Here is a 21,461-nt window from a genome sequence, read left to right as displayed (position 1 = left end):
TCGGGAATATAATCTTCGTAGAAGGCAATCGGTTTCCCCTCGTACCGTAGATCCGCTCTCATTTTCCGGGCTTCACGGATGACTTTTTCCTTGGTCTGGAAGTTGTGGAATCGGATGATGACCGGCCTCGGTCTTTCCCCAGGCTTTGGCTTTGCGGCAAACGACCTGTGAGCCCGGACCAGTTCAGGAGAAGAAGGCAGGATTTGGTTCCCCGGAAGCAGAGGTAGTAGGTCGGAAAAGAAGGCGGTTGGTCTCGGGCCTTCAATCGACTCAGGGAGACCAATGAAGCGGATATTCTTGCGGCGGCTGCGGGCCTCGAGGTCTGCCGTTTTCGCCCGCAGTTTAGCATTGCTAGCGGCTAGCTCCGCGCACGTAGCTTCCAAAGTCGACAGGCGCCCGTCGACCAAATCCGCATTCGACTCCAAAGAGGAAATACGCTGCCCGTGATCGGAGATAGTCGCATGAATCAGATCAACTTTGGACTCGAGTGCGGCGATGACTGTTTTGAATTCCGCTGAGAGACACTTTATGGCTCTCCAACAAACTGGTTAGTGCCGCCATGCTAACGTCGCCAGCGGCGACATCCTCCGTAGGCATGGAGTCTTTCTTGGCTTGCTTTGCGGGCTTAGATGGCATGTCTCCTAGAGGAATAAAGTTGCTCAGTCGTTATGCATCGACTAGTGCAAGTGTGAAGTGAATAACGAGGTTTTTACACAATAAAAAAAGTTGGAGGCGAGGGAGCGGAGGAAAGCACGTTTGCTCCTCACTCTTCATTTCCGGAAGTCACGGATGAGTACTTTAAAGTGACCTTTTCAAAAAAGAAAATCGTGATTTTAGTATTTTTAAGCAGAGTCAATCATTTGTACGGCCCTCGGAGGATGTTGAAAAAATTGAAATGGCCCTTGAGAGGAAAAAGGTTCCCCTCCCCTGCTATACAGAGATGCTGTATGAGAAACCAATGTGATTTTGGAACATTGATGTCACGGTTTTAAGTTTGTGTGTCTGGTAGTGGCTGTTTTTCTGTTCTCCTTGTCATGTTTTCCTCCCTGTATATTGTCTGGTCTTTTTTCCCTTTGTTTTCCTGTCTGTCGTTAGTTTTCCCTGGTGTGTCTAATTTCCTGATTGTTTTCACCTGTCACCCCTTCTGTGTCTCCTGTGCTAATCAGCGTCAGTCCCGCCCCTGATTATTCCCACCTGTGTCTTGTTACCCTGTGTTTAAATTCCCCTGTCTCCCAAGAGGTTTCTCAATACTCAAATTTCCCCTCCTCGACTCCTCTCCTCGAGACTTGGTGCCGCACACAGGAGATGCGAGCGGAGGACTGAGGAGGGGAACCGAGGAGAGAGGAGTGGAAGCAGCAGGTGGTTAGAGAAATGAGAACTCCTCTCCTCTGAGCGGTCATTTTAAAGAGACGTCCATTAATGATGACAGGAGGTACAGCAGCACTCTGATGGACAGATGTGTTCATGACCACTTATATATATTTACTTTTAATTCATTGACAGTGCGGTATAATGAGACAATAACAGGCTACAGATGCGGACATATACACACACACATATATTTATATAAATATGTACAATTTCAGAATCAAACAAGTATGAGAGCACTTTCATAATAACGAACACAATCAGAGACTGGATATATCCCCCCCCCCCTGTGGGGAATTGAAATTACGGGCCAAAAGTTGTACAAGTATTAAAAGTAAGCATTGGAAACCAAACCAACTGAGACCCGTCTGTCCGCCGCATCTACGCACTGTACCACACACACACTGTGCCACACACACGCATTATGTCACGGAGAAAGACACCGTTCTTTGCTTCACCTGCTGCAAAGCCATAGAGAAGGGCTTAAGACATAATGACAGAAAGACAAGTTCATTTACAGTAGGAGGCTTTTGTAACTGGCGTAAAGCAACCACAAAGTTTAGCCAGCACGAGTTGTCTGACATTCACTCAGAATCTGAGAGAATGCTTGCTCTCAACAATACTCCCATTAATGCTCTACTGTCGGAGATTGTTGAGAAAGAGCAAAGAACGGCCAGAACAGTCCTAGAGCTAATATTCAGATCAGTAAGATTCATCGGCAGCTTAGGACTATCATTAAGAGGCCATAACAATCAAGATGGGGTGCTATGGAAACTGATGATGGAGCGTACATTTACATTGCCAAAATGCCAGGAGTGGCTGCAGCGAAGAGACAACTGGATGTCCGACACGGTACAACATGAAATACTGGAGATATTCGCCCATGCTGTTCAAAGAGAAATCGTGTCCGAAGCGAGAGAGCATTCTTTCTATGGTCTTACTGAAGATGCGACCACTGATATAAGTACGTCAGAGCAATTTTCCATTACTTTGCAATACGTGGATTAAAAACTTGAGGCAGTGAATGCTTTCCTTGGATTTTACAGTGCACCGGATTCAACTGGAGAAACACTTTTTTCTTGCATGAATGATGTTTTTTTACGCTTGAATTTGCCACTGGAGCGTCTCAGGGGATTTTGCTTCGATGGTGCTGCGAATATGTCGGGCCGCATTTCGGGTGTGCAAGCCAAACTAAAAGAGCAGTGTCCATCTGCACTATACGTGCACTGTAGTAACCATGCACTTGATCTGGTATTACAAGAAGTGGCGAGGGAAGTTCGTGTTGTTGCAGACACATTAAACTTTGTACGGAGTGTCTCAGTGGTGGTCGGGGAGTCATCAAAGCGCAAGATGCTGTTCCAGTCCATGTTTGGTGATGATGAGGCGGTTTGCAACTTGCTGTCATTATGCCTGACTCGGTGGGCCGTACGCACAAGGGCGATTTCACGGGTTGTCTATACAGCCCTTCTGCAGACACTGAAGATGCTTGAGCAAGACAAGACAGTCAGGGGAGATACTCGGGCAAAAGTATCTGGTCTATACAAACAAGCCACAAAAGCCAAAACATACTTTGGCCTTTTGAGGCTCTTTTTGGACCATGCGAGACCGTAGCCAGAGCTCTCCAAAGTGAGAAGGCAAGTGCGAAGGGGGCACTGGAGTGTGTGAGTGCGCTACGACAGCGCATGCGTGGACTGAGAGAAGATGGATTTATCGAGGAGATGACTGCCAAAGTGGCTGCTTGTGCAGAAATAAACAACCTGAAAATGCCCCTTCCTCCACGAACCAACAGAACCCATGCCCGATTAAGAGATACGGAGGAGACAGAGGCCATCGTGACTGATGTAGGAGAGCAGCAGTGGCGGCGTGAGTTCTATGAGGCCTTGGATCTTGTGACAGCTGAGCTGGATCGCCGATTCGACCAAGAAGGCCTACAAGTCGCTGCCCTGAGAGAGCAAACTGTCATCAATGCCGCAAACGGAGAATAATTAGGCATGAGAGAGATCACTGCTGCACAGGTGCCCGATCAGTTTGATAAATCTCGTCTACATATGCAGCTCACATTGCTGGGTAACCTCTCCAAGACAAAAGGACTCAAGACAGCTCAAGATTCATCGGAGCACTGCATCCTCAAACAAGGGAACTCCTGTGTGTGTGTGTGTGTGTGTGTGTGTGTGTGTGTGTGTGTGTGTGTGTGTGTGTGTGTGTGTGTGTGTGTGTGTGTGTGTGTGTGTGTGTGTGTGTGTGTGTGTGTGTGTGTGTGTGTGTGTGTGTGTGTGTGTGTGTGTGTGTGTGTGTGTGTGTGTGTGTGTGTGTGTGTGTGTGCTCACGCTCTTGTGCGTGCTCTATATTGCCCGTAATAGTGTTCACTGGAGTCCACTGTTATGCCACTGTGTACCGGTACCGAAGTGGGCCGGCATATCATGACAGCAGGTGCAGTGTGCAGGGCTGTGTTAATTTATGTTACTGTTAGCAATAGCATTAGTTGACTGAGAAAACCGTCAAGAAAAAAGTTTAGCAATGTTACGACTATAACTATAATATGCCCACAGCTGTGATTGACAACCTGGACAGCCAGTCAGAAGCTAGAATGCTAACCTAGAGAGCCAATCAGAACCTAGAACGGGCTGCAGGGCTGGCCAGACTATTATATTGTGCATAAAGTTAGATGCATTAGGATAGAATCATATGCTCATGATATTCCAAGTTAAATTATATAATATTAATATTATAATTTTAAATAATTATATTAAATAATATTAATATTCAGTAATATTAATATTGAATAATAAGGACACAGAGATGTGTGGCCAATTCACTATTGCATTCATTTTATTGATTGACATTACTGTGCATGATATTGTATTCCTTGAAGTTGGTTATTTAATACTGGACAAGTGCTCTCATAATGACTATTAGAATCATTTGTTGGTTCGACCACATGGCATTGATTGAATGTCTGAGCTGCATGTGAGTTGGCACTTCTTTTTGTTTACAGCCAGGCACAGGCAAACATTTTTGACTATACCCATTTGCTGACTCCTACATATCCACTTTGACACACTTCACACATGACACGGACATTTTGAAGAAACCTTAACTAAAGGAAGGTTTCATTTTGCACCTTACTCCTGTTGTCCATCTCTTTTATGTTATGGCTTGACTCTGGGGAATCTAGCCATAACAGTATACAGTATATGAGCATAGTAGATGTATAATTTATCTGTAGGCTACAAGGGTGGCCCGCATGTGTGGGCGGCGGGCCGGTGTGTCTGAACGTCCTGGGCTGAATTTGTGTCCCAGTCCGCCCCTGACCTGTGTGTGTGTGTGTGTGTGTGTGTGCGCGTGCTCACGCTCTTGTGCGTGCGCTATATTGCCCGTAATAGTCTTCACTGAGTCCATTGTTATGCCACTGTGTGTGTGTGGTTTTGCCCCCGCCCCCCCGCCGTGCTGTCCGGTGCGTAATTAGCACATCGGACAGCACCTCAGCACCCCCACTCAAAATACCTTCCCGCGCCTCTGAGTGTGCCTCTTGCAGAGCATCTCCTGGAGAAGGGTCTGACTATTGTGGGAACGTTGCGACAGAACAAGCCAGACATCCCTCCAGTGATGAAGGCTTCCAAGTCGAGGGAGGTCCACAGCACTGAATTTGGATTAGATGGCAGCATGACCATGATCAGCTATATCAGAAAAAAGGGAAAGGCTGTTCTGCTTCTCAGCACAATGCACCACAGCAAGATGGTGGATGAAAACAGCCAAAAGAAAAAAACAGAAATAATCCTCTTCTACAACCAGACCAAAGGAGGTGTAGATACCGTTGACCAGATGGTTGGCTACTACACCTGCAAGCGCCAGACACAGAGGTGGCCCATGGTGCTGTGGTACAACATGATTGATATAGCCACTCTAAACGCCTACTCATTTTTCAGGGCTTAGCACCCTGAAATTTCCACAGGTATCACCAACGCAAGGCGACATTTCCTCACAGAGCTCTCAAAGGAGCTTGTGACTCCTCACATGAAAAGTCGACTGGAAGGTACCCCGAACCTACCGACCTACATCACTGAAGCAATGGGAAGGTGTGGATTGACAAAAGCTGCAAACCAGCAACAGGAGAGAAGCACAGAGGGCCAACAGAAGAGAAAGAGGTGCCAGATGTGTCCAAGAAACAAACATCGCAAAGCCACCAATTGCTGTTGGAAATGCAGTACCCCAGTGTGCAATGGTCACAGCCAAAAGCAAATAGTTTGTGACAACTGCACACAGTGAATAGAGAAAATACGTTTGTGTGGGCACATGTGAGAAGACAGTGTTCTGGTCTTATGTATGTTCATTCTCTTTTTTGTCCTCCAGACAGATGGACATACTAACAATAATTTTTGAAGATTTTTGATGTTATTTCTTGTGAATTTCTTTTATAAAAAGTTATAAATAAGCATGTTAAATGTAAAATCAGTCTTTTGTTGAGCCAAATATAATAAATATAATCACCTTTAACCAAAATTAAAGACATTTTTTTAATTCATTGCAAAAACACATTGATTCTAATTGGGGTAATTTTTGACCCCACTCATGGAAGAGTGTAGGTATTGGTCGTTCATGCATCCAAGTTAAGCCTACATTCTTTTGTGTGACTGTACCTGCAGTGCCTCCCTGATTCCATCACTTTCTCTCTCTCTCTCTTTCTCTCTGCCTGTCCTGTCTCTTTCTGACCAAAGCTGAGCTTCGACTGACGTAGTCTTTTCATTATATCTGAGTCCGTGTAAAAAGAAAACAATACAATGTTATATCTCCAATGTTTTACTCAAATTGAAATGAAAGAAAAGCATTACAACGTTTGTTAAAAGGTAATCCTTCTGACATTGGGTGAATGTAATTAACTTTAGCTCTCTAGCTAGTTTATTCACGCAATTTAAACCAAAGTATAGCCTATAGCTGCAATATAAGTTAGTGTGCATGTTGTCGGACATCCACTGACTAACGTAGAGCGTTCACACAGGATCAGCTGGTCATATGATGTCCTGATGAACAGAAACACAAGCAGCCCGCTGGACTCAGATCTCTAGATACCTCATCATTCCTCCGCTGCTCCGGTTCAAGTCTGGGATGCGGAGGTTTGTTGATACATGTCGTCTTCTTCTGTTTGCTTTAATCGAGGCTACGTAGTTATGCAGCGCCCCCATCGTCAGTAAATGGAAGTACTACAAAGAACCCCGTTTAGTGCAATTATTTCACAAGTTTAGTTATATACATACACAGCTCGAAAACAATTACAGAGGTCCGGACCTCGGTGACCTCAATGGTGGATACGGGCGGCCATGCTACTAATAACAATAAACTGTGCCAGGTGTTTATGCACAGTAAATAGGCTCAGCAGCAAACACACCTTTATTATATATCTTCCTGAGACCCACTGCATTCGTCTGCCATAAACACTACGGAAACCTACATGTTAGTTTTGGCCCATAGTGGACTCCATTTTGTGTTGTGTAAAATGGGGGGGAATTAAAAGTTAGCAAATCCCCATGTCCTCCTCAGAGGACATTCATAAAAACATTTAGTTTTAGGTCAAATCATATTTAAAATCATATAAATCATATTTGTGTATGTGCCCCTGCCATTCCCCCACAAGGTTGCAACATTGTTGATAAATTCAAACACTGACACCTGTCTGCTCTCACATTCCCGCATTATTGTCTTGCAGGAACCAATCTGAATCTTTTTCATATTCTATCCCAGCTGCAAATTTGGGGTGGGACACAAATAAAGCTTCGCCAGTTTATAACCGATGAAACAGAATAATCACTTACATGTGATGTATAGGATGCTACACAGGTCACTGTAAAGATAAAGTGTCAGAGAGGAAATAAGCAAGATACAGGATCTGTTTGATTGCCATGTAGGTTCTCTTTTATTGCACACTCAAGACATAACAGTAGTAAATAGAAGTTCAATTTTTTTATGTAAATAAAATAGAAGTTGTACATGTAAGTTAACATTTTCAATATCAAATAAAGTGTCAGTTGTATCAAGACAATATAATAACAGTAATAACAATAATATAAAATAAACTGTCCCAGGTGTAGGGATAGGCTCAGCAGCAGACATTGTTAACAGTGGCAACTATAGGGAGGAAGACCTGTTGGCTTTCACTAGCTGGGAAAGCACATCCAGAAACCCATTCTGAAAAGAGGTTTGTCGCTCATCCTGGCACTCCTGGCGCCGCTCCGACAGTTCATCCTGGCGCTCCATCTGCCGCGTCAACACTTCAGCCTGGCGCTCCATCATCATGAGCATCTTGTCCTCCGTTTCCTGGGCCTTGCTTAACAGCGCCATCTGATCCTCGTGCATCGACTCTTTGACCACGGCACGCCGGTCCTCCATCGCCTCGACGGTGTCAAAGAAATTCTCCTCCCGTGCCCGCTTTCCTAAGAGGAAAAATAAGCAAGATACAAGATCTGTTTAGTCGCCATGTAGTTTTACAACATACTAGGAATGTGTTTACTAGTCAACATTGGACAGAGTGCAGGCAGGGACAAGACAGTTTACACAATGCAGGTGTATAGTAGAAGATAATATAGGATCAAATAGCATAAAATATATATATATACACAGAGTGTGTGTGTGTGTGTGTGTGTGTGTGTGTGTGTGTGTGTGTGTGTGTGTGTGTGTGTGTGTGTGGCTGCCGCTCAAAGTGCCCTTATTTATTGTTTTGTATTTTTGAAGAGTGCTTAATGTATGCTTGAACTTTGTTTAATTTTGTTGAGTCAAGTTTTCTTACCGGAAGTCATGTGACCTCTAGCCCGGATGTTTACACAACACACTCTCACTCCATAAACGTCCAGGAGGGACGCTTGGTCAGGGTCCCCGAGGCGTGCAGTTGTGACGCTCCTAGGCTCCTTCAGCTTCATAAAGGGACGCAAATAGCTTTCAACTGATTGCAATGTATTCCCATCTGCGGCGGGATTTGACGCTCATGGAAGCACGGCATTCGTTTGTGTCGGCTGCCCTTAAAGGCAATGTGAGCGTCCATTCCCATTGGATAATGGAGAATTGTACACCCGGAAGTAAGTATTCCCCTTACTGTCGATTGATTTTACAGTGATATCTGCACTACTCATCGACTAAAAAACACCAGATTATCCTTGTTAATTACACAACATTGATTGGTTTAAATTGTCTGCAATGCTTTTGTATTTTTCCCCTTCGATTCGGAGAAACAAATATTTTTTCGGAGTAAAGGATGGCAGAAGACACTAGACTACCCAGAATCCCCAGCTATCGTTTAGGACTACACTATGTGCTCTGTTTGACAAACCCCGTTATCAGTTCTCAAGCTCTTTGATTGGTTGACCTCCAACTGCATTCCATATTAAAAAAAACGTTTCGTAAAAGATACAATTATACTTTATTCAGCAGTGCTTGCTTTACTCTTTGAAAGTCATCACATGAATGCATTGTAATAAATGTTTCGGCTGCATTTAATATTACACATCTGTCGTAGTTCTTTATTTTTATTTATCTACAGAGATCGGGCTCAGAATAGACCGGAAACTTGGTCCAATGCAATTCCTGCCTTTTTCTGTTGCTTTAAGCCCTCTGCTCTGGATCCATTGAGCTTAGACAAACATAAGAAGGAAATAAAATAAAAGTATTTGTAGGACTATTTACATTTTGTTACATGGTTGAAAATGTTTCGTATCTTGTATTTTGAGGTGATACTCTAACACATAAATAAAAAACAAAACGGTTTTAATTAGGTCAACTAAAATATGCGTCATATCCTGCTGCGGTCCCGCGCCAGTGCCTTTTCTTACAGGTGAATAACCTGACCCCCGGCTCGATGAGCGAACTATGGATAAATCAAAGAAAATAATTGGGGGAACACATGGGTTTAATTCTGCGTGGACAGAGTTATATGCTTTCAAGCAAACGATGCTGGTTTACCAGTATGTTTGATATGTAGAGAGAAGTTGTCAAAGATGCTGCAGCCTTTACGTATTGGAGGAAAAACACGGAAGAGGAAGACAGCTGACGATCTTCAGTCATAATTCAATCAGTTAACTCTTTTTAGGTTGCAGCTATATGTTTTATTTATTTCAAAGTGGGTCACATTGTATTTATTTTAATTTTTTTCTTCAAATGTGCAGAGGGCTCCCCATATCTGCAAAAATTACTGATCTTGCCAAGAGTTGCCATCTTATATCTAGCCATGAATTCTTACTGGACTTGTTTTGAGAACAATGTACTATGCAAGAGCTGCTTGTGTAAGATGATGAAGCTTCTTTTAAGAACATTAGACTTCTGAATTCTTATTTGGTCAGCAAATCTTGAAATAAGGTATTTTACAAACAAATTAAGATAAATTACTGTCAGACACAGGTTTGGGTCACTGCCTCATATCAATTTTTTTTTTTTTCTAGCTGTAAGAACTTGTTTCAAGACATGTTACAACTTATTTTAAGAATCACATGGGATCCATTTAAGTCAGATTCATATTTATATCAGATGTTAAATCACAACATTAATTCCCAAAGCAATAACAAATCAAAAATATCAACTTGGAATGGGGCAATATATCGAAATTCAATGTATCACAATAGCTCAATTTAGTAATTATTTCATAGTAAATGATTCTGCTTAGCAAATAACATTGCTACAAAAATGTGTCTCAGAAAAAAACATAGTACCACACTGTCAGACTGAAACTTTTATTTAAGACATTTTATCATGGTTCTATCACATTTCAACCCTATATTGCATTGTCAATCACATTGAGATAATCTAATTGTAATCCCTATCAACTGTATCAGCTCTTCATATACACATCCTTACAATGCTCATTCAATGAACTTTCATTTCAAGGAGAACAAAAGTAGAAATAATAATAATAATCATACTTTCCAAAATCAAAATTCCCTGACTATACTATTTTGCAGGAAAAATAATGTTAGCTCAGTGCATTACTTTATAATGTTTTTCTCCCAACACATGTTTGTAAATAAACAAACAGTCAATACAACAACACAAATAAATCTGTATTTGGCAGAATTCTTTGTTGGATTAGACAAAAAAAGGTAATAAAATAAAATAGTAAAAAAGACATTTAAAAAAACACTTCCTACACATTTTCCTGTGTTCTCTCAATAAGCTAGATTTCACTCAAATTATCATGTTGCATACACAGGTATAACCTTCCAATGCTCATTCAATGATCATCATATTTAGGTTTTAAGTGCAATGACATCCCTAAGGTTATATTTGATCAAAATATACACACTGTTTTCAAAACTCATCGAATAATAGGATGTATAATCAACAAGCTTTTCTGCATCTATCAACTCTGTTGCTTGGGCAATATTGGGTACAGTGACTTCATATGCTAATAAATCTTTGTTAAAACACACAGTTTCATAAAGCTGATGTTCAAAGCAATACAATGAAGAATCTACGACATAAATGTTTTTTATAAGTCCAAAGATAGGTACTGTATCATTTGCATTAGTTATTATCAGAGACTTTCCGCTGATGTACTTGTTACCATTAAGAATAAGCCACTTGACTGAGACTGCATGTTGTATGCCATCAATCCCCAAGAAATCTCTAATCTTTGCTGTGATGTACTCTTTATTTGTCACTTCTGAGACGGGGCCCAATTCTTTCTCATGTAAAAATATTGGATGCTCAATGCCCATTTCATTTTGACAGCATTCAAGAAGCTGGTTATGGTTCACCAACGATTTACATACATTTTTGAAGTTCAATTTAGATGATCACTGTTTAAAAAAACAGTGCTTTGACTCAAATCTCATGCACATATGCCCTGTCAAAGGACCCAGAGAAAGAATTTGGGTAGGGAGATGCAACATGTAATGTTGCTTAGGCGTTACATTTTTGTCAGGAAAAAGTTGCTTAAACTGTTTTAGATGCTGCTCAATCATTTGTTTAAGTCTTAATACAGTTTGCAGAGATATGACAGGCGCAAAAACTATTTGAACTATCTCAATTAATTCCAAAATAAACTTAACGTAAATATTTCCCTTCATATTGTTCAACAGAAAAGGCATGATCTTTAACAATATCAGCATTTGCCCAGAAGACTGTTTAAGTTTGTTATCATTAGATGACAAGGTATTGACACTGACAGGACAGGGCTTGTCTCGTACATCAATAGATGAAAAAGGAAAACTCTGCATGGCTGAATTGAAAATGTCCAACTCCATTTGTCCTGACAGAATAAGGTATTTTAACACACACTTAATTTCCATGGGTGCAACACCCTCAAGAATTATGTGCATTATGTCCTGTGGAGTTTGCTGAATGAGGTCAAAGGCTGGAAATTCAACCAGCTTGCTTTTTCTGTTTATTCCGTAGGTGGTTTTAAGGGCAGATTTCAGGAACTCTGTGCTGGCCCTTTCTATTTCAATGCACTGTCTAATGTGCTTTTCCACTGTCCTTTTAGTGAAACTTTGTTCGTTAAAATTGATTTGCATGTCCTCAAAGGTACATTCACAGTGCCTGCACTTGCTATATGCAAAACCAACTCCTTCCTTAAAGCCAGCGAGCTCATGTTGCGCAAGTGTGTCACCACATAGTGAAATTAAAGCACCAAATAAATCCATTTCACCATTCTGTGTTTGTATTTTGACACCATTGTACAGCAATTTTAAGTCTTTATCAATTCTTTCTAAAACAACATCAACACCACACTGGTCAATATCATTCGCTTTTGCTATAGCAAGGAGTCTAATTGCTGCAAGCTTCGATCTAAACTTGGGGTCTATGTTTCCTAGAGTATAATAAACCATCAGTAATTTGTTTACAGAAGCATGTGACCCCAAGGGGTTGCATATCTCTATTTCATCAGTGTACAAGATCAGCTGCAAAGCAGTAGGTTTTATTGAAAACAGAGGGTGAGATTTAAAAAGACTCCCATCAACAATGTCATACAAAAACCCATCTTTGTTGCAGCTTTGTGGTGCAGTGTTGATCATATCAAAGATTCTGGAGTTGGACAACAACTGTTGTAGACTATTAATTAGGGGTATATAGTAAAAACTTTTGTTTTTGATTACAAGAACTCTTGAGTCTCCCTTTTTAACTCTACAAACTTTTTGAGACACAACTATTTCCTCTGGTTTCACTGGGTTAAAAAGATTCTGAATGGTGCTATCCTGCATGTATGTGGTGGCCATTAGGGTGAAAGGATCCTGAAAATGATCAAATGTTGCCAATGCTTCCTCTTGGAGCTGCGCCGTACTCCCTGAATGACTCTCGAAGACCCTTTTCATTTTGTCTCTCAAGGTATCCAGAAGAGCCGCTTGATACTGTTGGACCCCAGAGACAATATCGTTGACACTCCTCTGAAAGAGAAAATAAAAAAAATTAAATACATCAGAGTATGCATTTACAGTCCGAGTGTCCATAGCTAACTAACATAAATAAAGTGCCCCCATGTCTGAAAACAAGGTTGAAAATGACATACAAAGATTATCACCACTCTTCAACCCCTTTGACTACAGGCACACTTACATTCATTATGTCACTTAGCAGACACTTTTGTACAAAGCAACTAATAGATGCAATACCTGGGACAGGTGGCATTTTTCACGGACATTGATGGCAAATGCAACTGCACGTCTGGAAAGATTTCCGCCAGATGTATCAGCTTCTTCCTGGAGACATATTCATAGTAATATTACACAATTAGAAGAAAGACTAGTTAACTCAATTGTTGTATGTTTGAGTAATATTATCATGTAAGATATGGCTTTTAAACCAGCAGCCCCTGTCCAATATGTCTTATTTAAATAGTGTCTGTGAAAATAATTACAGGAAGAAGGTCCTGTGTTCTGGCTAGTGAAAATTGCTATTTCAACCAGTGGCGGCTGGTCCATAGAGGCAGAGGAGGTTGCTCCTCCTCTATTTTTGAGAGGCAAGAGGAAGATCAAATCATCAATCAATCATTGTTTTACTGCTTAAGTTTTCATTGGACAGAATAAAGTAGAGATAAGTAGCCAACTAGTGTAGTAATAATAATAATTAGTATTTATATAGCAATGTCCAGATTAAAAGATTTCCAGAGTAAAAATAAAGAAACCCATATAAGACCCCCCTTCGCTAGTAACTAGGTAACTACAATTCTCAGTAGCTTGGCGGTAGCGTCACTATTTCCTGAATCAAGTAACTTTTCAGGAGCTTAACTCTTTTATTGATCAAGTAGTGTGGTAACGATCACTGAAGCTATTTTTTATATGGCTTAACACAGCAGAGATCCCATAGCACGTGAAGGCACCATTAAAGTAGCTTCACATGTAGTGAGCTACTTTTGCGGTGTTTGTGTAACTTAGCTTGCTACATTTGACTGGTTGGTAGCTTCTGTGTAGTGAAGCTCCATAATGGTAGAGTAACTGGTAGCTTAGCTCACTACATTTTCAAAGTAGCTTGCTCAACACTGCATCTTACCTGATCAGGAGGTTGAATCGGGAATTCCTCAAGCTGTTGCTCCTGCTGTGAAGGGACACATGTGCTGACTTGACTGTTGGTCCTTTGCATCCCTCGTGTTGCAGTGGCACAACCAGAAAATATGGGCATATCAAAATGTTCAAGTCCAACTCTAGATGGTTCGGATGCAGTTGTCATCAACCCAGAAGGCGGGCTTCCATTTTCAAAATACAGAGCATGTCTACGTCTGATGTGGTAGTAGAAAGAGTTGAAAACTCTGTATTCTTCGGTACATCCATTAATTCCACATACAACACGGAAATCTGGACTGCGGCCATGTGCCTTGTTAATATGGCTCAGCAGAGACTTCAATGTTAACGCAAAAAAAACAAAGCAAATCACACACCGCCAATACGCCATGTTCCTCAAAATCTTCTGAACTGAGGAGGAGATGGAAGCTGACAGATTGATGTGACAGACAAAACATCTGCTAAAGGCAAACTTGAACCACAGCCTGCGCCAGTACTGTAATATCTCCTAGTTCTACTTTTTGGTGGGCTTTGGCACGTTGGTTGGGTCAAACCATATTAACAATGGGGGGGGGGGAGGTCTCTGATATATCCTTTTTAGTATGTGCTGCGATATGAAAAATACAAAAAGCATATGTATTAGCAATTACAAACACTATCGTCACCTTTTCCCCCTCAAATGCTTAATTGTATCATCCCTATTTACTCAGATTATTATTTGTCGAAGGAGGAGTTCAACCCACTACTGTATCATTGTCAAGTAGCACGTTCACGAGGTTAGAAAGAAGAGGTCACAGAAGAAGAGAAGAGAAGAGAAGAAGGTCACACATTTGAAGAGAAGGTGTGTATTCATATTATAATAAAAGCGCATTAATTTGTCACGGTACCAATATTGCTGGGTTAAAAATGCAATAAATATTATGTCTGTTAGCTAGCTAGCTAGCGCTACTAGTGAGCTAGCGCTGTTAGCTAGCGCTGTTAGCTAGCTAGCTAGCGGCGATGCTAACGTTGTCGTTCGGGTTAGCAAATCATTATAGACTGCTGAATTAATCCACTAAAATTGTCAGTTGCTTCTTTTTTACACCGGCATAGTGGTACGTTTATTAAATAATGAATTAAAAACGACATGTATAACTTTTATTTGTATCGTGATGTGTTCACCGGTCCCACAACTTCCATTACGCAGTCAAAATGGTAACTAAGAGTGGAAAGTGTTCAGTGTTTTACACTGAACTATTTGACCGTTATAATGAACCATGCGGGTACTACCGGTAGGCCTATAGTGCACACAAATATTTCATGCTTCAGATTGGAACACATTTATACACTCAAAACAGTAAATGTAAGTACAGAAGTATGCAAATTGAGATACAGCAAGGGACAGATAGCTGTTTTGTCAGTATTGACTAAAACCAGTGTGCGAAATATGGGGTCCCTTCGTTCTGAGTCGGAGAGTAGCACGTTTAAGTTCGCGGCCAAATAGTAATTAAAGTAGTTTGTTACTATACAAGTTAAGCGCCTGTAACATCAGTGTTAAATGCGTATGTGCCGGTTGGTGTGTGTACCTTATGAAAGTAAGTGTTTATCGGTTAGCAGACGTAATGAGCGACATTGCAGTGGTCTACATGTAATGCGCACGTTCTATTGTTTACAATTAGCATGCTAAGCGGAGTTAGCTTTATTCACGTCTTATGTTGCCTTACTATGTAATATGGATGAGATTCATGTTGCTTAGTGTAATGCCCCATCCACCGCTTGCTTTGCATGTCCCGCAAACCAACCAGTGGAAGTCAGGGGAGGGCGAAATAGTTTCGGAAAGGACCACTCTACTGCGATGAGGTGGATTTGTTTATCGGCGTTACTATAGCGATCATGACGGTACTGAGCATAAAGTAGAAAGTAGATGAGACGATAGAAGGGTAAGAAACCCATATGAAGATAGGCTTTTTATTTCAGTTATCCTATTTTTGCACCGAAAATATTTGAAAACCATGAAAGTTTAAAAAGTTCAAGATAATGACCACTACACAAGCGAAGTTGTGACACCCCGTGTTCGTTCCCAGCGCCCCCCTAGGTTGTACGAACGCCCCCCACGGGGCGCTGACGCCCCCGTTGAGAAACCCTGTAATATAAAACAACGTGCATCCAAACAACTTTAGCCAATGCAACCTCCTATGTCAGTGTTGCGCAACAATCGGGAGATGGGACCCCCCGAATATTGACGGGTATTTCGCACACTGACTAAAACCATTATTTTTCAGCCTCTGTAGCAGATAAAAACAAAGTGAAAAGCATTTAAGAGCTTAAACCAGAAGGAATGATTGTATTCACTGTAATATTCAATCACATGTTTGTAAAGCTGTTTGAAATCAAATTATGATAATTAATTAATATTTTTTCTTCCTACCAGGTTATAGATGGGACAATGGATAAACTGGATGATGTTACAGTGTCAATTTTTAAGGGTATGTCATTTGTGTTTGAATCAAAACGATAAATAATTATTTGGGATTGTAAAATGTTGGTAATGATGCTGCTGTCCTCATAGCTGCTAACATCGATGAGGTGTTGATGCCAGGGCTCGAGCTTAAGGACCTCCCGTCGTCCCGGGGACGAAAAAAATAGGATCGGGGACGATTAAAAAAAATGTTGGGACGGATTTGGGACGAGAGTTAAAATTAAAATATACCCTGCTAACTCTACTACGAACGGCGATGAAAATGAAACTGACTGCACGTTTTGTTTAGCACACAGTTATTAAAACCTCCTTGTCAACATATACACACGCACAAAGCATTTAGCAACCCGCAAAATACACACACTCACACACACACACAGTACGTAGCTACAGCTGTCAGCCACCCGCACAGCTGTCTGTGATGCCTCGAGCTCAAACACACTCAGAACGTAGCTTGACCCGCGAATTCCTGGCCCGCGAATTCGCGGGTCTAGCTACGTTCTGAGTGTGTGTATTTCGCGGGTTGAGTGATGTACAATAATAATGGCATCCCGTGGAGGAATTCTGCAATTTTTTACCATTACATCGAGAAAACGCACAGCAGAACCAGACCCTGGAGCGCCGGCCTCAGCCATAGCTGTAACGGGGAATTCAACCCAAGTCAATGAGGTAAGCTTGCTCTTATTAATGTTAACGTTACCAGTTAGTTAACTAACGTCAGACTGATGTATTGTTAACGCTAGCTAACCAGTCAGTAGCCATTTTACACAGTGATATGACGATAACGTTACCTTAACTATGAGGAGTCAAAACTCCGCAACAGTTCAGATCATGTTTCTAACTTTAACCACTTATTTATTTAATTACTCCTCTTCATCCCCTATGGGTAATAAGGCTGAGATGAGAACTCTCCATCGCATTTATTTCTTAGCAATATGCTGCGCCTCTCCCCATGTAGGGATGGGTAGTGTGCGAGGGGGCGCCGCGGGGCTGTTTACACACACACACACACACACACACACACACACACACACACACACACACACACACACACACACACACACACACACACACACACACACACACACACACACACACACACACTAATGTAGGCTGCACACTCAATTGTTCAACTTTTACATTTCTATTTGCAGGTTGCCTCAAATGCCTCTAGCTCAAACAAATATGAGGCAAAAAGAAAACGCAAATGGTTGCCGGAGTGGAAGAAAACCTTCCCATTTGCTGAATTTGATGCAGAGACAGGCATGATGTTCTGCAAAAGCTGTCGTGCTTTTCCCAGTCTTGCGAAGGGGAACAACCTTTTTGTTGGTGTGGATGGTGGCAAAATCCGGATAAAAACACTCCAAGAACACAGCAAAACGACATCACATTCTGACTGCGAAGGTGCTCAGGCTGCAAAAGTAAACCCAAGCGGAACACCCATGGCTTGTGTCCTACAAAAGATGTCAGAGAATGTCAGAGAAAAGATGACAAAGCTATTTAATATAGCTTACTTTGTGGCAAAAGAAGAAGCCCCCTTCACCATGTTTCCAAGCCTAGTTGACTTGCATCTCAAAAATGGTCTGGACCTTGGTGACACTTACAAGAACGACAATGCCTGTCGCACCTTTGTCCAGGCCATAGGTCAATCTATGAAGGATGACCTGGTGGAGAAACTAAAAAACACACACTTCTTCTCTGTCATGTCCGATTCCAGTGTTGACCGATCCGTGAAAGATCAGGAGATGGTCTACTTGACATATGTGGAAGATGGCAAACCTGTCAATCAATTTGTGGACATTGTTTCATTGGAGCATGCCCACAGCCAAGGCATCCTTGACGCAATACTTGTTGGTTTGAGGAATGTGGGCCTGACTGAGCAAGACTTGAAATCCCGGATGGTTGGCTTCGGCTGTGATGGTGCATCTGTGATGATGGGAGTTCACAATGGAGTGGCAGCCAAGCTGAAACAAATGTGTCCCTCAATTGTACCAATCTGGTGTGTGGCTCACAGACTGGAGCTGTCAGCGCTTGACAGCATCAAATCAGTGCCTCTGCTGGCTGAATTGAAGGAAACACTGAATGGTGTTTACAAGCACTACTCCCACTCTGCAAAAGCTTCCCGTGAGCTCCATGCACTTGGGAAAGTTATGGGCATAAATGTGGTCAAACCAGGTAACATTGATGGGACAAGATGGCTTCCACATATGTCCAGGGCCCTTGAAGGTTTGGTGAAAAACTTCAAAGTTACCATGGTTCACTTTGAGAACCATGCTAGTGATCCGAATGACAGGGAAGCTAGTGCCTTAATGAAAGGGAGAGCACGTGCCATTCATCGGTCCCTGACACAGTACAAGATGGTGATGTTCATTCACTTGGTGTTGGACATTCTTCAGGAGCTGAAGCAGCTCAGCCTGCTGTTTCAGAGGGATGGACTGACCTTGCAGATGGTCTCTGATGGACTACAAACAACAACATTGTCACTTGTAGCCATGCAGGTCAGTAAAGATTTTTTTGATTAATTGTTGAACATTAACAATTGAATATACAAATTGGTAAAACTGGTATTTATATAATCCCTAAATATGAAAAACTATAAAGATATTGTCATTTGTGATTATATTATTGAAAAACTGTGGAAGCATTTTGTGCTGTTATTATAGAATAAGAAATATTTTAAATGTCAATAATGTACGCCTGGAAGTCTAGACATTATCAACATCATCAGAGTAAATATTCTATATATTACACACATTTCAAATATTAATTATTATAGTCACAATATAACATACTTTAAAACATTTTCATTTTATGGATTACAATGAGTAAAATGTTTTTTCTTTCCTTTTATTACAAACCTAGACAGACCCAGGCCCAAGGCTCCAGAAGGTACTTGATGAGGTTGGACCTGGAAACACCTGGCAGAATGTCCAGCTCAACAGGAGGGAAACGGACAATTCCACCTTCAACTCACTAAAGCTCCGCCTCATTAACGACCTGTGTGGGTTTCTGTCAGCACGCTTTGGGAATCTGGAGACAGGGATTCTGAAGGCAACCTCCACCCTCTTTGATCTGTCTAACTGGCCAGAAGACACAGCTGAACTGGCGACATTTGGCAATGCGGAGCTCATTGAATTAATGGAGCATTTCCAATCCATCCTTGCAGAATGCGAGGACTTTACGTCTGGAGAGGCAGCTAAGAGAGAGTGGCTTGACCTGAAAGTCCTCGTACAGCGTCACTACAGGCACATTGAACCCCAGGTGCTGTGGCAGAGGCTACTTACGGGTGCTATTGGAAGGGAAGACCAGTTTAAGCAAATGAAGGTCATAGTGGAGATCACACAAGTGCTCCCCATGAGTTCATCTTGCTGCGAGCGTGGATTCTCCAGCATGAAGAGAATTAAGTCAGACTGGAGGTCTTGCTTGTCTAACGAGATGCTTAGCTTCCTCCTGCACATCTCAGTTCATGGCCCTCCTGCACAGCAATTCAATGCAGAGAAAGCGGTCACCAAGTGGTGGAGTAGTGGCTGCAGGAACAGAAGGCCCCAGTTCCAAGAATAATTAATGTGTCAAGGTCTCCTGACTGTGTTACAGTCATCCTGGTTACTGGTTACTCTGGGTTCTGTCTTCAGGACAGAGTGTTGGATTTTTGTTAATTGGATGGGACTTGACTGGATTACATTTGGAGTAACTTTCTTGTTTGTGTATTTTTAAAATATATTATTTTTTTATGTGTTTGACTGATTCACTAAAATAAAAAGGTTGATGAATTATCATCTAATGATTTGTATGATGTTGTATTTATGTTAAAGGTCACTTTGAATGATTTTAACTAATGATAATATAGAAAAACTAATATTTTAAATTCGGGACGGTCCACATTAATTTCGGGACGGCTTAGATTGTATTTCGGGACGGTTCCGGGAGGATGGGGAAAAAAGTTAGTCTAGAGCCCTGGTTGATGCACTCCCTCACTCGTGATGATTTGAGAGACCTTTTTCCTGGGCCAGAACACTTTCTTAGGAGAAAAAGAGTGTGGTCTTTGATCAACCCAGAGGTAAATGGTTACCTACTTTGGTTTAAAAGAAAAGTTGCACAAGACATGTTATTTCAGATTGTCGCCATTGTTTGACTTTGACTGTTTGACATTATCTGCTGTTGTAGGACGAGAATCCTATCTTAAAAGATAAAGATGGCCCTTCTGAAACAGGAACTCCACCTTGTAGAAAACATAGTCTCCCCTCAACATCCACTCCTTTGGAGAAAAAACGCCCAAAGATGACCCTACAGCAGGGGTGTCAAAGTCAAATGCATCAGAGGGCCAAAAAAAAAAATTTGCTACAAGCCGAGGGCCGGACTGGTTCAATTTTTATTAAAACATATTAAAATGATTGCACATAACCTATTGAACCAAGACCTAACACAGTGCATCGTATATTATTTAATGATTAAATGAATGAAGCAATATTTTCTTATGGCTCTGTCATTTATTTAAAGGGAAAACATTTTCAACAGGCAAACAGCAAAAAAGTTAATGTCCTTCAAAAATAAAATATGCTCCTTAATATCGAGATAAATGCATAAATGAAATTGCATGCATTATAAACTGAAAATGCAATATTGTGCTGCTCCCATGCTTTCAAATAGTAAAATGAGAAAATAAAAAAATAAAAATAAAATCAGTTGTATTCTTTCTCATGGCTCTTATCTGCAATCCATTAACTGAAAAATAAATATAAATAAATAAAATACAAAAATCTATGGCACACAGACAAAACAATACTTCTTTCAAAGAAAAATCATGTCTTGTAGAAACAAAAAATAAAAATAAATAAAAATTTAACTGAATTAAAAACTAAAAATAAGTTAATGCTCTGTGATGCTCACTTGTCTGAGGCTGAGCCTGATACTTGGTGGTGTCCCATCTTTTGTACAAGTTCATCAATGTTCGGGGTCAGGCTCTGAGCTGAGGAAATCCTCAGGATTGACTCAAGGTGTGTATCAGTAAGACGGCTCCTGTGTGATGTTTTGTTTAGCTTCATCAAAGAGAACATTTGTTCACACAGGTATGTGCTGCCAAACATAGAGAGCGTCTGAGCAGCTTGGATGCGCAGCTGAGGCAATGTGTCGGGGATGAAACGTGCAAACTCAGCAGCACCCACTCT

The 21,461-nt window shown here is 41.3% G+C and overlaps 1 protein-coding gene and 2 long non-coding RNA genes across 4 annotated transcripts in view; 1 reads left to right on the top strand and 2 right to left on the bottom strand.

The window, feature by feature from the left end:
* The window catches only part of LOC307047028, a 415,414-nt gene that overhangs the window by 28,050 nt on the left and 365,903 nt on the right, over positions 1-21,461 (bottom strand). The window contains exon 1 of one of the 2 annotated variants that reach the window (XR_013810324.1): positions 6,006-6,433. The exons of the other annotated variant lie outside the window; for it this stretch is intronic. This is a non-coding gene — a long non-coding RNA (uncharacterized lncRNA). Of the gene's footprint in view, positions 1-6,005; positions 6,434-21,461 lie in introns of those variants that run through there. 2 annotated transcript variants of the gene reach the window in all.
* Positions 10,063-14,319, bottom strand: LOC307047026. Its single transcript, XR_013810321.1, has 3 exons — positions 13,831-14,319; positions 12,954-13,040; positions 10,063-12,728 (listed from the first exon to the last, which is right to left on the bottom strand). It is a non-coding gene; the product is annotated as an uncharacterized lncRNA (long non-coding RNA).
* Positions 16,458-20,248, top strand: LOC307047022 (zinc finger protein 862-like). The gene is made up of 2 exons (XM_079693728.1): positions 16,458-18,794; positions 19,159-20,248. The coding sequence occupies exons 1-2, from the start codon at positions 17,562-17,564 to the stop codon at positions 19,855-19,857; spliced, it is 1,932 nt and encodes a 643-aa protein (XP_079549854.1). The 5' UTR covers positions 16,458-17,561; the 3' UTR covers positions 19,858-20,248.

Source organism: Notothenia rossii (assembly GCF_949606895.1).
Source record: "Notothenia rossii genome assembly, chromosome: 7".
NCBI classification, from domain to species: domain Eukaryota; kingdom Metazoa; phylum Chordata; class Actinopteri; order Perciformes; family Nototheniidae; genus Notothenia; species Notothenia rossii.
This window is presented reverse-complemented; position numbering and strand designations above follow the sequence as displayed.